A 17,507-nucleotide genomic window follows, 5' to 3' on the forward strand; every position below is an offset into this window, starting at 1 on the left:
TCTATTAAAGGTCAAGGTCACAGGGGCCTGAACATGGAAAACCATTTCTGATCAATGACTTGAGAACCACTTGACCCAGAATGTAGAAACTTCATAGGATGATTGGACATGCAAAGTAGATGACCCCTATTAATTTTGGGGTCACTCTATTAAAGGTCAAGGTCGCAATAAACAGAACACAGAAATCCATTTCCGGTCAGTAACTAAAGAACCACTTGACCCAGAATATTGAAACTTCATAGGGTGATAAGACTTACAGAGTAGATGACCCCTATTGTTTTTGGGGTTACTCTATAAAAGTTCAAGCTCACAAAGAACAGAACATGGAAATCCATTTCCAGTCAATAACTTGAGAACCATTTGACCTAGAACCTTTAAATTTCATAGGATGATAGGAGTTACAGAGTAAATGAACCTCACAGTTTTTGGGGTCACACCATCAAAATCCAAGGTCACAGGGGGCTGAACATAGAAAACTCTTTTCAATCAATAACTTGAGAACCACTTGACCCAGAATGTTGAAACTATATAGGTTGATTGGACATGCAGAGTAGATGACCCCTACTGACTTTGGGGTCACTTGATCAAAGGTCAAGGTCACAGGGGGCTGAACATGGAAAACAGTTTCCAATTCATAACTTGAGAACCACTAAACTCAGAATGTTGAAACTTTGTGAAATGATTGGACATGCCAAGTAGATGATTCCAATTGCAGCCAACCATCAGTGTTGCTTTGACTTTTGCTTCTGTCTCCTATTGACTTCCTGCCTATATGACTATGCATTGGGGGAGACATGCTCTTTTCTACAAAAGCATCTTCTAGTTTCAACATCTTTTAAAAAAAAAAAGGAATGCATGGCACTCCATTTTTCTTTTGATATTATTTTTATGCCCCCGAAGGGAGGCATATTAGTTTTCAACTGTCCGTCCCTTCGTTCGTTAGTTCGTCACAACGTTAACTTTTTGCATGAAGGCACTTTACTTGCGAACCACTGCACCCAAGACCTTCAAACTTCATATGCTGATAGTACTTATTGATTACACGACCCCTACTGACTTTGGGGTCAAAGGTCAAGGTCAACCAGGTCAAAGGTCAAGGCGCTGCGGGGGCATTTGTCACCATTAGTGACAGCTTTTGTTTGTAAATTATTTTTTGGGTGTGTGTAGGGGGAGGGGGTATATTTGTTATAGATCTGTAACCATTGACTTACATCCAGCCTAACAACTCATCAACCCAGTCACTGAAGCAAAGTAAGAAAAATCAAGTTCCATATTTGTTGTTTTAAAGTAGAGGAAAATGTTAAATTTCTTTGTAATAAGGCAGATCCAGAATATTAGGTTTGTAGAGGTGGGTTTGACTTTTTTACTCTGAATATATGGAGGTACACATGAAATGGTGACTGGATATTTTTACAGCTCAAATGTTTTGTTTCACAACTGCCAAAGTGTTTGCTTGATATCTTGTAATTTTCAAAATACATTGCAATTGAAATTATTTAAGGTAGCAAACCCATAAATACAGTCAGTAAATTATCCATAATGCAATTTCACCATTCTCCGGGTTTTAAACAGAAAACCCTGTTGAGCTATATTAACATCCATAGAATACGGAATTGCCCAAAGAGAACATGATTGAGCTGCGCCTTGAGAAAACCAACATAGTGCATTTGTGACCAGCATTGATCCAGACCAGTTACACATCCGCGCAGTCTGGTCAGGATCTGCAATAGGCTTTTAAAGCGAACAGCATTGATCCTGACCAGACTGATCAGGATGCATGCTGGTCGCAAACACACTGTGTTGGTTTTCTAATGGTGCGGCACATGTAATCACACAGAAATTGCAGAGTGTCATTTTTTTTCCGGATCTGGAAAATTAATATCTCTCTTTTCATTTTTCAGATTGTGAAGATCTAATAAAACAAATGTTAACTGTTGACTGTAAAAAACGTATTACTATGGAACAAATAATAAATCATCGGTGGATGCAGTTAGGCGACGATGATACAGAATTCTTACAAATGATTCGGGAGTTTAATATTAATTGTGACTCGGAATCTGAGACTGAGGATCTTAATGAAAATGTGTTAGAACAAATGGTGAATATTCATAGACTGGATAGAGAAAAGACTTTAGAAGTAAGTAAACTTTTAGGGTCATGTGATTGGTCATGTGATTGGTGACTGGTCAAACAATAGAGTTTTTTTGTTGTAACTGGTTTTGTTGTTAATGCATCATATTGGAATTTGGAGTGAGAGGAACTTCAAGCCCGTTTACTGTTACTGTTGATCATTGTATATTATTATGTCACAATTACTGTGTCTATTACTGGATAATGTTACAGTTCCTCGGCAATCTCAATGTTACTTTTGATAAATAAGTGACAGACATTGGAAACTTTTATGTTACTTTGATAAACGAGGTCATTGTCCTTAAGAAAGATATATGTAGTGGAAGAGACAACATACTTCATATGTCTTTATTTCTATTATATAAGTAGTAAGAAGCCTTACAGTTCAATTTGTATTAGGATGATTTGTGAATTTCAGCTGTATTTATTTCAAAATCTGTCTAAAAACTCTACAGTCTACTAATAATATGTCCCAATTTTTTTGCCTATAAAGAAAGGGCAAAACTAAAGTTTTGCAACAAATGACTGTTGGTATGTCATAGTGTCAAACTTATAGCAGCATGCTGAAAATGAATATGTCACAAAACAGGGAATATTTGGTGGACGTGGTCAAAGATATAGATAGTAATCTTTCATACTGTGTTTGAATTGAAATGATATAAATTGAAACAGTGATTTTCTGGTGAATGAAATCATTGTTTATCATTCAGATGCATATTACGATTCCTTTACATCTGAACTTCAGACAGTGGTTTCATCCTACAACAAAATCACTCTTTGGAATATATTATTTCTTAATTCTAAAGGCCTCAGATCTTATGAATTTCTTAAAATAACTTTAAAAGTCAATTTTGTGGCCAAAAATGTATTATGTCCATTCAAAAAATGGACAAAATTGCAATTTCGAAAGTTTTACAGGTTCAATGTTGCTCTTTTACTACCTAAAATAAGCAGATATTGATCCACAAATAAAATAACATTTCAGAAATATTTTGGTGTCTAAAATGGCTGATACTTACAGTTGAATATATACTATCAGAATTGTTTCTTGACTCTAAATTCAACTCTAATAAAATTATTTTGAAAATTTATAAAATTGCTGTTACCACCCTGAGAGTTCTATAAATTGATATAATGTCAAATATCAATACTTCATATAACAGAATCAGCCACATCTCTGACATTATTTCAGTCATAGCTACTGAATCTTAAATAAGAGGGGCCTCCATGGCCGAGTGGTTAAGGTCGCTGACTTCAAATCACTTGCCCCTCATCAATGTGGGTTCGAGCCTCACTCAGGGCATTGAATTCTTAATGTCAGCTGGTTTCAGAAGGTCGGTGGTTCTACTCAGGTGCCCGCTCAAGATGAAATAATGCACGGAGGAGCACCTGGGGTCTTCATCCACCATCAAAGCTGGAAAGTTGCTGTATGGCCTATAATTGTGTTGGTGCGACATTAAACCCAACAAAATAAATAAATGAACTTAAATAAGATACAGATATGACAAGATTGTAAGTTTTGAAAAGATGAGCATCAAATTACAGTTGAAGTCTTTAGATTACACAGAATTTGACCCATTTTGCAGTATTGCATGCAGCAAAACGCTCGGCAAAAATCTAAAAGTAAGGTTTATAAAGAGCCATCTCAAAAGGCTTTACAGGTTGTGCGGATTAATTAAAAAAAAATTGTATGATATTCACATATTATATACCGGTAAGTTAATTGATTTTCTTGAATCAAACAGTGAGATATCAACATACTAAAAAAGGATTTATATCACATTCACATTCAGATTTATTGGCCTTGTCAAATAAAATAATATGGTGTTTGCCAGAGGCTTGCAACATATCTTTTTTATTTAATGAGGTCAATAGATTCGGTCAGTATATTTGTCAAGCCCGCTTGCGGTGAGCTCGATATAGTCACCACTTCCAGTGTATGTGCGTGTGTGCATCCGTCCGATTTTGTCCGGACCATAACTTTGACATGCATTGACCAATCTTGTTTATATTTAGCATGAATGTTTACCTCAATGAGAAGGCATGTCATGTGCAAACCCCATGTTCCTATCTCAAAGGTCAAGGTCACAGTTGGAGGTCAAAGGTCAAATTGAAGTTTGTCCGGAGCATTTCTTCATGCATGATGGGATTTTGATGTAACTTGGCATGAATGTTCACCATTATGAGATGGAGTGTCATGCGCAAGAACCAGGTCCCTAGGTCCATGGTCAAGGTCACACTTGACAGCTGGCAGGCTCAACATTCTGCCCGTGGGCATACTTGTAAGTGCAAAAACCTATAACTCTTTTGAATATTCCGTTTGTTAAGCAGTGAAATTTGTTGTCAAGGCAAATAAAATTAAGGTATAAACCTTAAAAACAGTTGGTGAAGTTTGTGTTGTACAGTCAAACTTGTATTAAGCAGCCAGCTTGCGGCAAGAGGTTTTCTGTTTGCTAATCAGTCAGTTTTTCTATTCAGTCAGTAAATTTTCATTGCACAACCCTTGAAATGAGAAGTGGTTCTGCCCAAATTGAATGTTGGACCAGTCCATTTTAGAAATTCAGCTCAAATCAATTCAAATATCTTTTTTATCCAATCCAGGGAAAGATTTTCAAGAAAATGACCAACTTATTTTCATATTATTTTTTTCATAACTGGAAAAAATGATTCACTGAATTATTGTCAATATTGAGTAGTACAAAATTAATGGGAATTCATGTTCCACAAATACAGATATCAAGTTACGTTTTTCCTCCTTTTAACGAAATTGTTATATATTTTTCATTTTTTTGCACCTTTGTATTATCTCCACGATTTTAATATTTTCCAGAACAACAGTTTTGTGAAGTCCACTAATGACACTTATTATGCCCCCCTTCGGAGAAGGAGGGGTATATTGTTTTGCAGATGTGTGTCGGTAGGTCGGTAGGTCTATCGGTCGGTCGATATGTAGACCAATCGTGTCTGGATGATAACTCAAGAACGCTTAGGCCTAGGATCATGGAAGTTGATAGGGGGTTGGTCATAACCAGCAGATGACCCCTATTGATTTTGAGATCAGTAGGTCAAAGGTCAAGGTCACAGTGACCCGGAACAGTTAAATGATTTCCAGATGATAACTCAAGAACACTTTGGCCTAGGATCATGAAAGTTGATAGGGAGGTTTATCATGACCAGCAGATGACCCCTAATGATTTTGAGGTCAGTAGGTCAAAGTTCAAGGTCACAGTGACCAGAAACAGTTAAACCGTTTCTTGACAATAACTTCAGAACGCTTGGGCCTAGGATCACAAAACTTGATAGGGAAGTTGATCATGATCAGCAGATGACCCCTATTGATTTTGAGTTCAGTAGGTCAAAGTTCAAGATCACGGTGACCTGGAACAGTTAAATGATTTCCAGAGGATACCTCAAGAACGCTTGGGCCTTGGATCAAGAAAGTTGATAGGGAGGTTGGTCATGACCAGCAAATGATCCCTATTGATTTTGAGACCAGAGGTCAAGGTCACGTTGGCCCAAAACAGTTAAACCGTTTCCGGACGATAGCTTGAAAATGCTTGAGCCTATGATCGTGAAAGTTGATAGGAAGTTAATCATGACTAGCAGATGACCCCTATTGATTTTGAGGTCAATAGGTCAAAGGTCAAGGTCACATTGGCCCAGAACAGTAGAACTTTTGTGTACAGTGACTAAATAATTTCTGTTCCTTGTGTAATTACTGAATGTATCAAGGGGGACATTTTGTGTTCTACAAGCTCTTGTTTTAATGTTGTTATTTATAACCAAATTTGCCTTTAAATATTTGCCTCACTCTCGAGTTTGTTAAAGTTGAATCATCTGTTTCATCAAAATACTGAAAAATGGCATCGACTGCCATTTTTAGCTCACCTGTCACAAAGTGACAAGGTGAGCTTTTGTGATCGCGCGGTGTCCGTCGTCCGTCCGTGCGTCCGTCCGTCCGTAAACTTTTGCTTGTGACCACTCTAGAGGTCACATTTTTCATGGGATCTTTATGAAAGTTGGTCAGAATGTTCATCTTGATGATATCTAGGTCAGGTTCGAAACTGGGTCACGTGCCGTCAAAAACTAGGTCAGTAGGTCTAAAAATAGAAAAACCTTGTGACCTCTCTAGAGGCCATAATTTTCAATGGATCTTCATGAAAATTGGTCAGAATGTTCATTTTGATGATATCTAGGTCAAGTTCGAAACTGGGTCACGTGCGGTCAAAAACTAGGTCAGTAGGTCTAAAAATAGAAAAACCTTGTGACCTCTCTAGAGGCCATATATTTCACAAGATCTTCATGAAAGTTGGTCAGAACGTTCACCTTGATGATATCTAGGTCAAGTTCGAAACTGGGTCACATGCCTTCAAAAACTAGGTCAGTAGGTCAAATAATAGAAAAACCTTGTGACCTCTCTAGAGGCCATATTTTTCATGGGATCTGTATGAAAGTTGGTCTGAATGTTCATCTTGATGATTTCTAGGTCAAGTTCGAAACTGGGTCACGTGCCATCAAAAACTAGGTCAGTAGGTCTAAAAATAGAAAAACCTTGTGACCTTTCTAGAGGCCATATATTTCACAAGATCTTCATGAAAATTGGTCAGAACGTTCACCTTGATGATATCTAGGTCAAGTTCGAAACTGGGTCACGTGCCATCAAAAACTAGGTCAATAGGTCTAAAAATAGAAAAACCTTGTGACCTTTCTAGAGCCATATATTTCAAAAGATCTTCATGAAAATTGGTCAGAACGTTCACCTTGATGATATCTAGGTCAAGTTCGAAACTGGGTCACGTGCCATCAAAAACTAGGTCAGTAGGTCAAATAATAGAAAAACCTTGTGACCTCTCTTAAGGCCATATTTTTCATGGGATCTGTGTGAAAGTTGGTCTGAATGGTCATCTTGATGATATCTAGGTCGAGTTCGAAACTGGGTCACGTGCGGTCAAAAACTAGGTCAGTAGGTCTAAAAATAGAAAAACCTTGTGACCTCTCTAGAGGCCATATATTTCATGAAATCTTCATGAAAATTTGTCATTATGTTCACCTTGATGATATCTAAGTCAAGTTCGAAAGTGGGTCACGTGCCATCAAAAACTAGGTCAGTAGGTCAAATAATAGAGAAACCTTGTGACCTAACTAGAGGCCATATTTTCCATGGGATCTGTATGAAAGTTGGTCTGAATGTTCATCTTGATGATATCTAGGTCAAATTTGAAAGTGGGTCATGTGCCGTCAAAAACTAGGTCAGTAGGTCAAATAATAGAAAAACCTTGTGACCTCTCTAAAGGCCATATTTTTCAATGGATCTTCATGAAAGTTGGTCTGAATGTTCATCTTGATGATATCTAGGTCAGATTCGAAACAGGGTTATGTGCGGTCAAAAACTATGTCAGTAGGTCTAAAAATAGAAAAACCTTGTGACCTCTCTAGAGGCGATACTTGTGAATGGATATTCATAAAAATTGGTCAGAATGTTCACCTTGATGATATCTAAGTCAAGTTCGAAAGTGGGTCACGTGCCTTCAAAAAGTAGGTCAGTAGGTCAAATAATGAAAAAATGTTGTGACCTCTCTGAAGGCCATATTTTTCATGGGATCTGTATGAAAGTTGGTCTGAATGTTTATCTTGATGATATCTAGGTCAAGTTTGAAACTGGGTCAACTGCGATCAAAAACTAGGTCAGTAGGTCTTGAAATAGAAAAACCTTGTGACCTCTCTAGAGGCCATACCCTTGAATGGATCTTCATGAAAATTGGTCAGAATGTTCACCTTGATGATATCTAGGTCAAGTTTGAAACTGGGTCACGTGCCTTAAAAAACTAGGTCAGTAGGTCAAATAATAGAAAAACCTTGTGACCTCTCTAGAGACCATATTTTTCAATGGATCTTCATGAAAATTGGTCAGAATTTTTATCTTTATAATATCTAGGTCAAGTTCAAAACTGGGTCACATGAGCTCAAAAACTAGGTCACTATGTCAAATAATAGAAAAAACGACGTCATACTCAAAACTGGATCATGTGGGAAGAGGTTAGCGATTCAGGACCATCATGGTCCTCTTGTTTTAAACTTTGGCTCTGTAGTGACTTTGAAGCTCCGAATATATATGCACACTCAAAGAACATGAGTGCAGGTAATAGTAGCTGATGAAATGGGAAACACTATCCAAGAAATTAAAGAAGGCATGGTTTAGTTTAACTTGAGACAAAGATGTTGACAATTTAACTGTCTGTAAAATGGGACAGGACGCTGTAACATCAGTCAGAGATCACTTACTGATATGCTAATGAATTAAGTTTTGCCTTCACTACCCTAAACTTGTTTATAGCAAACTTAATTTCATTAAAATGTCAATAAGTGATATATAACCTATACAAAAAGCTCTTACTATTACGCTTTGAGACCTCTGAATGTATGTGCCTATGATGATAAAGTGTTTAGCAACCAAATCCTGACACTTTGTATGCATTGACTAAAATGTGGTGCAAGAAGAAACAAAATATCTAAGAAGAAATAGAATAAACATAGATATTGGGCAGTAAGTTAAAATATGACCATGAAGACATTTAGGAAACTACTGTTTTTGTCAGTGTAAAGGTATGCTGACTTATAACTGATCCTTTCAAATGTCAGTAGATATTCAAGGCAGAAACTTGACATTTTGATAATAATTGCAGTTTCAGTGTACTTAGAGCAAACTAGGTGCTGTTACTGACATACTCTTCTTTATGAAGCTCACTGGAACAAAAGATTCAAGGTGAGCTATGAGTATAGGAGGATGGCAGGCGTCTGTGGTCCATCATCAGTTGTCTACATTTTTATATGCCTGTTTTGAAAAAATGGACGTATTTTGTTATGGCATGTGCATCTGTTTGAATTTGTCATATATCATATCCGGAGCATAACTCAAAGAACCATTCAAGGTTGGCATATAGATATATTACAATAAGATGATGTGCAGAGCACATGAACTTGGTAAATCAAGGTCCAAATGAGTTCAAATGTCAAACCTATCCTTATTTTGTGTCTGGAACACACTTAAAACTGTTCAAGGTATTGACTTTAAACTTGTACAGAGATAATCCACAAAATACGATGCTGATGAAAAGAAACAAGAAATTTTTATCTTATTTTTCAGTCTGTGAAAAATTCTGCTTACGATCATCATAGTGCTATATATCATCTAATGCTGGATAAAATAAAAAAACATCCAAAGACATTATTGAACAAAATCCATCCAGATCTCATCGCTGCTTCTCAAAACTTGCCAATGGTAACACGGACGGAACGAAGATCTAGTATTACAACTGGAGTCGGTAAGCTTTGTTTTGAGTTTCTACTTTGGATGTCCATTGCTTTGATTGGTTTACAGATAGACCAAGACTTCACTAAAATCTATAATGAGATCCTTTGGACATGTAATATACAAGCAAGCGGTATAACAGCACTCAACAGTCACGAAGGACCATCAAGAACACCAAACACATTAAAAAATTCACATTTAGGTTTGACAAGTGTATTATTTCATTATGCTCCCCCCCTTCGAAGAAGGAGGTGGGTATTTTTTTGCAGATGTCGTGTGGTCTTTATGTAGACCAATCCGTTTCCAAATGATAACTCAAGAATGCCTGGGCCTAGGATCATGAAAGTTGATAGGGAGGTTGGACATGAGCAGCAAATGACCCCTATTGATTTTGAGGTCAGTAGATTAAAGATCAAGGTCATAGTGACCCGGAACAGTTAAACGGTTTCTGGATGATAACTCGAGAATGCTTAGGCTTAGGATCATGGAAGTTGATAGGGAGGTTGATCATGACCAGCAGATGACCCCTATTGATTTTGAGATCAGTAGGTCAAAGGTCAAGGGCACAGTGACCCGGAACAGTTAAACCGTTTCCGGATGATAACTCAAGAATGCTTGGGCCTAGGATCATGAAAATTGATAGGGAGGTTGGACATGGGCAGTGGATGATCCCAATTGATTTTGAGGTCAGTAGGTCAAAGGTCAAGGTCATAGTGACCTGGAACAGCTAAACAGTTTCCAGATGATAACTCAAGAATGCTTGGGCCTAGGGTCATGAAAGTTGATAGAATGGCTGATCATGAGCAGCAGATGACCCCTATTGACTTTAAGGTTAGTAGGTCAAAGATCAAGAGCACAGTGACCCAGAACAGTTATACTGGTACGGACAATAACTTGAGAACGCTTGAGCCTAGAATCGTGAGACTTGATAGGGAAGTTGATCATGATCAGCAGATGACCCCTATCGATTTTGAGGTCAGTAGGTCAAAGTTCAAGGTCACAGTGACCTGGAACAGTTAAAAGGTTTCTGGATGATAACTCATGAATGCATGGGCCTAGGATCATGGGAGTTTATAGGGAGGTTAATCATGACCAGCAGATGACCCCTATTGATTCTGAGATTAGTGGACCAAAGGTCAAGGTCACAGTTACCCGAACAGTTAAATCGTTTATGGACAATAACTTGAGAACGCTTGGGTTTAAGATCACAAAACTTATTAGGGAGGTTGATCATGACCAGCAGATGACCTGTATTGATTTTGAGGATAATAGGTCAAACGTAAAGGACACATTGACCCAGAACACTAGAACTTTTGTGTACACCGACCAAAAATTTTTTGTTCCTTGTGCAATTACTGAATGCATCAAGGGGGGGGGGGGAGAGCATTTTGTGTTCTACGAGTTCTTGTTATGTATGATGGTTGGCCTATAACTGGACCCACTGTCCAAGTGTAAGAACTGTCAGTATTTGCTATGTAGTAAGTTGACTGGGAGGCCATTCAGGCAAACTATAAACTAGTGTGCCTGCTTCACCTTTGGTATGTTAAATGTCAAATCAATACCTATCTTTCTAATTATTAACACAGTTAGATAAAGGTGTTGATTTACCAGTAACAACTATACTAAACATGATAATTGTATCTACAGACATACCATAATGAACAGCAAGTCCATATCAAGCTGATAACTTGTTTCAGACTGTTTGGAACTGAATGCTGTAATAGTCATTTTTGCCCCGCTTTGAAGAAGAGTGGTATATTGTTTTGATCAATGCCGGTTGGTCAGTTTGTCAGTTTCTGATCAATATTTAAAGAATGCTTAGTCTCAGAATGGTAAACTTTATATAATGATTACCTGTGGTAAGTATATTGCCACTATTGCTCAATGGTCAAGGTCATAATTACTTCTAGACTGAAAACTGTTTGAGTTGAATAACTGAAGAATACTTCAGTTTACAGTTGTCAGACTGAGCAAGGATGATTGCCTTATGTCAGTAGATGATACTTAATTTGTACATGGCCAGTAGATCCGTCATATTCACTTTGTTCCGCTCAATAATTAAAGAACGCTTTGACCTACAGTCCATAAACTTCACAGAATGATTGCTTGTGGTAATTTGATTGCCCTTATTTTGTTGGGGTCTGTAAGTCAAAGGTCAATTTCATAAGCATTTAGGAACTAAAAATGGTATAGCCTGCAAGCCATCATGAGGGACATTCATGTGAAGAGGTTTGAAGTCTTTACTCAATTTGCACAGATTGATTTAATATGTATCCTTTGTTTGCCAGTAAGTAGCTCATTGTGTTAGAGTATTGAAGGTTGAGGATCTGTCTATAAAATCATGTTTTAGCAAGTTTACTGTATTTAAAATTGGAATTATTTTGCAAGGTTCAGAAGTAGCGATAAATGCTTTTCTAGGGAAACATAGCAGGCTATTTATTTAAAGAACAATGAAAAAATGATCGTAGATATATAAATAGTTCAAGCTAATATATGTTTTAGATATATATGGGGCCTAAATATTTTAAATTTGTAAATCAGTTTAATTCATGTAAAAGCTATCGAATTCAACTGTTGTCCTGCCTCCATGGCTGAGTGGTTAAGATCGCTGACTTCAAATCAAATGCCCCTCATGCATGTGGGTTGGAGCCTCACTCGGGGCGTTGAATTCTTCATATGAGGAAGCTATCCAGCTGGCTTACAGAAGGTCGGTGGTTCTACCCAGATGCCCGCTCATGATGAAATAATGCACGGAGGGGCACCTGGGGTCTTCAAAGCTGGGAAGTCGCCATATTACCTATAATTGTGTCGGTGCGACGTTAAACCCAACAAAATAAATGAATAAATGACCCTCCTCTTCAGCAGTTATAAACACTAATTGTTATCACACTTTGCCAGCAAAGTGAGTGAAAAATTTGTAGAATGACTGATGTCTCAACTTTAGGCTAAAAAAATATATGCCTGCTAGATTTTAGAGGTAGCATGCACCTTGTATTGTAATGTTGTTGAACTAAAATTAGAAGTTAAGGTAATTTGGACCAGTTATAAGACAGTTCAATTTTAATGTGGTTAAGTATTTTTCTTTGCAATTCGTCAACGTGCATATTCCTGAAAACTGGATAATACTGAAATCGCATACAACTGTCATTGCAAGTTTGCTGCTTTAAAAGTAGTTTATAGATTTATGTAAAGGCTTCTACTGTCTTAAATGTTGAAAGGAAGTAATGAAGTAATCAATTATGGTTAGTGGCTGATCGAAATGACCTTTTGCCGAACATGGAAATTACCAGAAAAAAATATAATGTCACAATTAGAATACAATTATCAGGTAGAAATATATCTGTGAAAATGCACAAATAATCACTTCAATTGCTTTTCTGCTGATCCAAAATTGTATTGGTATTTGGTTCTATATTAAAGTTAGAAGATTTTGAAGGGCAAACTCATTAAAAATTAAAAAAGGAAAGCCGTTTCTGCATGAAATAAATCTTTTATTGCCATTTAGTACTGAGTTATTTTAGCTTGATTGTGAAGCAAGCAATAAGCTAAAAATCCATTCTTTAATAAAACACTTAGGGTCCAAGTGTTACAAAACTGATCTTGGAGACTAACTTTAGTGTCAGAATGCAGTGTGACCAATGGTTGCTTGAAAAATGTTACTCTGAAACAACCCATCTGATACCCAGGAGATGGGTCTTGGGCTTTAGTTCTATGCGGGTGTTAAATGACACAGTATGTAGTCATGCCCCTAGTGGAGTTAACAAACCCATTACCTCCCACTTGAGGGAGTGACACACTAACCACTAGCCCACCACTGTCTCCGGAAGAAAATGACTCAGTTATGTATATAGCTGTAGTTAAGTATCTGAAAGGAGTTGTTGTTCCTGAGATAGGCAGTCAGCTTCTAACCTGAGGTTGCAAGCTCGAACCCTGATGAGGTCAGACCATCACCCAACATATTCACAAAACATGCATGCAAATAGAAAATGTAATTTAACAATTTTGTATGAACAAAAAGGGTCCGGTCACAAGTTTTGACAACAGATGGTTGGCCCTTCCCAAGTCACTCCTTATATAAACTGAGTACCTTTTTTTTCTGAGTACCATTCTATTCTGCATGAGCAGTATTATAAACGCTGAATGTTTTTATCATTGAAATTTGTGATGTAGATCAAATATTTCTTTAGAAGTATCAGCTTGAATTATTTAGAAAACCTTGAAATGACAATGAACCAGACAGTTTGGTTCCATTACATATACATTCAAGAAAAGGTCAGGCCTATTGCATTAATAGATTGTCATTGATTATTGTTAGGACATGCATGCATCACTTTCGTATTTGTGACTACAGTTTTCTTGAAGAAAGTAGGCAGCCATGCTGTTCTCTATGTATTTGTCGGTTTGCTGTGAAAGTCTTGTGCAGAGGACTTGTTTTATAACTTTGCCAGATTGGTCAAAACTTTGGCAGAAACTGCCCTGTGATGTGCAGAATTATACATTGAGCTGTATGATGATAAACAAGTTCTGTATGGCAATTAGGAACAGCCATGATAGAAAAGTTCAGTTCGTCAACTTCAGATGGCTTGCCCTTAATCTCTGTGGGTTTGAATCAATTTGTTTGTCTAGTAACGGTGTTACAACTTAAGTGTTACAACTTAAAACGGATATTTGATATTTTTATCTGGTGACGACCACCAGATCTTGTTATATCCGAATAAAACTTACCCAAATAGAGCTTCATGAGCGGTAGTCACGGTTCGTTTAGCACAGACAAATGACTCCCTTGATACCCTTATTTATTATTTATATTTCATAGATATTATCCTTCTTGAATCAAATTTTCTGGATGCATAGATAGGGTGCTTTTAAAGTACTCGAGTGTATGATTATGAATATGATACATTTGTACTTTTACTGTGAAAAGATCTGATGGAAAACACCTCTGTTTAAGTTATGCATAGATGGGGTGTTTTTAAAGTACTTGAGTGTATGACTTTTACTATGAAAAGATCTGATGGACATGGGTGAAAGTTTTCAGTATTAATACTGAATTCAGTATTTTGAAGATTTCTTCTTCTATACAAGTGATAGGAAATTAGTGTTGTCAGTATTGAAAGTCTTGATTTCAGTATTTTGAAGTTTGACAACTTTCACCCATGGATGGAAAACTTCTGTTGAAATTTTCATCAGCAAAGTGTCAGTTTTGGGAAGAAAATAATTTACAACTCAACAAAATTAGGAAGTTCTTTTGCTGTTATGACAGACATTAATCCATTATGTATGTATGCTTTAAGTGCAGAAGAGTAAAATCTTGAGATGAATTTAAAAAAAGGTTGACCAAATGAATCTTAATATTTCATTTTGTTAGACATATCAATGCCTATTATTTTCATATTTCATATGTTACAAAAGCACTTTTTTCTTGGTTTACTCCAGACTATAGAATATACTATACTATATAGATTTTAGTAATTGGTGCTAAAAGCTGTTATTCCTTTTATTTGGTTTAGATTTTATTGAAACTAGACAGCGGCTAGAGGAAACCATATTGGTTTATATAGTTACAAAGTCTTCCTTGCTGTATCATAACTGCAGTTAATAGTCTTGATATTATAGTTAATGTCTGGGATGAAAATATTCCAAATGAAAAACAATATCTAAATAATAGAAGAGTCTTAAAATTATTTCACATTATCTACCTTTTTTCAAAAACTGTAAGAGCTGTAGCTTTGAAACTTTGCACACTTGTTTAGCATTATTAGGTGAAGTGTTATCCAAGAACTATAACTCCCACCAGCATTTTATCAGATTTATGGCCCTTTTGAACTAAAAGAATGTGATTTTATATGCTTTTATCATCAGAAGGTGATAGGCCAAGAAGGATAACTCTTTTTTTTTTTTTACATATTGCCTTACGTCATGCACTTACAGATTAGCAGTGATGTTGATTAAATTTTTGTTGGTATATAATTTGACTTTTTGACAGTTTTTTAACATGATACAGAGGTATCCATGGCTGATTGGTTAAGGCCCCCGGCTTCAAATCAATTGTCCTTCACTGCTATGTGTTCAAAGTGTAGAATTCTTAATGTTTGGAAGCTGTCTAGTTCTCAAAATGTCTGTGGTTCTACCCAGGTGCCTGAAACAACACCTGGAGGGTACCAGGGGTCTTCTCAGCCATCAAAAGATGGAAAAGTCCCCATGTGGCCTAAATTGTGTTAGTGTGTCCAGGGCTATAAACTTAAGCTATTCCTATTCAGGGGCCTTGACTGTCAAAAATAAATGTTTAGCAGGTATATAGGCATTTTCTCCAACAATTTAGGGGCCTAGCTCAAAATCTTGGGGCCATTGGCTTCTGGGTCCCTGCTAATTTATATCCCTGGTGTCTGTAAACCTAACAAAAACAATAAAAGTTGGCATAATACACACATTTTGTTTTCTTTTTATTGGCAATATAAAATATTGTTAGAATTGTGAAAAAAACCTGCCTGTTTAACATTTGGGATGCCAGGGGGAGAATTTGAATGAAGTCAATACTCTATCAGTGTGAACTCTGAATGTGATAAGCCCTTTGATCTCTGGAGTTAATGTAGTTTTCTACCCCTGATTACCTTCTCCACTTTGGAGCAGTTTAGATAATAAAGGTGTGTAACAGACAGTTTACTATTCGTCAGTTTCAAAATTGTGCTTGGAATCAACCAGTCAGATGAAGGAGTGTTGAACTTGATCCCAGAATCTGATTGGTTGGTCTGAGGTCAGTCATGTAATACACAAATTTAGTCTGTTTGCTGGATCAATAGATTAGTCTCATGATGTCACTGTATGACCTATTATTTTATCAATGTGATGTTAAACCAAAAGAAAAAAACAGTGTGCTTTTGGAGCCCGGTCAGTTCATCTGAGTTGCTACAGTCATTATGTTTGTTTCAGTTGAGAGAGTCGAGGTACCAGTCGAAGAAGTTGGACCAAGCACGACACCTCCGTTGTTGAGAACGTCTCATGTACCACCGCAGATGCAGTTCTATAATGAAAATAATCAAGTACGAAACATTTTATTATTATTCAAATATTGATTTGTATTTAGAGAAAGTACTTCCGACTGAAAAGAGTCTTTATGCATGTGTATTATTCACCCCAATGTTTACTTGTAACTTCTTTGATAACTACTTAACAAAATACTAAATGAAGATGAAGTGGTATCGTGTATAAACGGAAAAAGGAAAAATTGTGGAAGCACCTGTTTAACTGTAAAAAATCATCACATAACCTTATAATTGAGCCGCGCCCTGAGAAAACCAACATAGTGGCTTTGCGACCAGCATGGATCCAGACCAGCCTGCGCATCCGTGCATTCTGGTCAGGATCCATGCTGTTCGCTTTCAAAGCCTATTGCAATTAGTGAAACCGTTAGCGAACAGCATGGATCCTGACCAGACTGCGCGGATGCGCAGGCTGGTCTGGATCCATGCTGGTCGCAAAGCCACTATGTTGGTTTTCTCATGTCGCGGCTCATATATCATCACAAAAAACTAAATGGACAGAGCGAGTCACAGCAAATGAATATATGATGAAAAAACAAATACTTTCTAGTGAGAAAATGGATTTTGATTTACATTTTAAAAAATTCCCAACTGATTTTTCAGATGAGCTGGTACCATTACTCAATCTGATTAATTTCGTCTCCTCTAAAACACTGCATGAGGCTTACTTTACAATGCTTTTGTACTACCGCTAGATTGTACCGCTACATTACCCAATGCGGTGAAACAAATACTGAACAGTACCCTTACATTTGATAAGGCAAACATTTAAGTAATAAAAGAAGTGATGATACATAATTGATAAACTAAATGTTGCAGTTAGCTCAGGGTTGACAGACTGGTGTTTAACTGGTTATTTTGAACTCCTAGCATTTTGTATTGGTCTGAATAATTTATAATAAAAGTATGGTTGTTTTACATTTTAAATGGTTTGCTTTGTAAACAAAATAAAAAAAGTCTCTTTTTTGCTATTTTAACTTTAAAGGCAGCTTGGTACCAGTTTTTCTGAGTGTTAAAATGCTTTTAAT

General features: G+C 36.8%; 1 protein-coding gene across 1 annotated transcript in view; it reads left to right on the plus strand.

The window, feature by feature from the left end:
* The window catches only part of LOC123561400 (serine/threonine-protein kinase SIK3-like), a 102,093-nt gene that overhangs the window by 30,699 nt on the left and 53,887 nt on the right, over positions 1 to 17,507 (plus strand). The window contains exons 7-9 of the mRNA XM_045353747.2: positions 1,902 to 2,137; positions 9,275 to 9,452; positions 16,370 to 16,479. Of these exons, the coding sequence (XP_045209682.2) occupies positions 1,902 to 2,137; positions 9,275 to 9,452; positions 16,370 to 16,479 (524 nt within the window). The remainder of the gene's footprint in view (positions 1 to 1,901; positions 2,138 to 9,274; positions 9,453 to 16,369; positions 16,480 to 17,507) is intronic.

Source organism: Mercenaria mercenaria, chromosome 10 (genome assembly GCF_021730395.1).
Source record: "Mercenaria mercenaria strain notata chromosome 10, MADL_Memer_1, whole genome shotgun sequence".
NCBI lineage: Eukaryota > Metazoa > Mollusca > Bivalvia > Venerida > Veneridae > Mercenaria > Mercenaria mercenaria.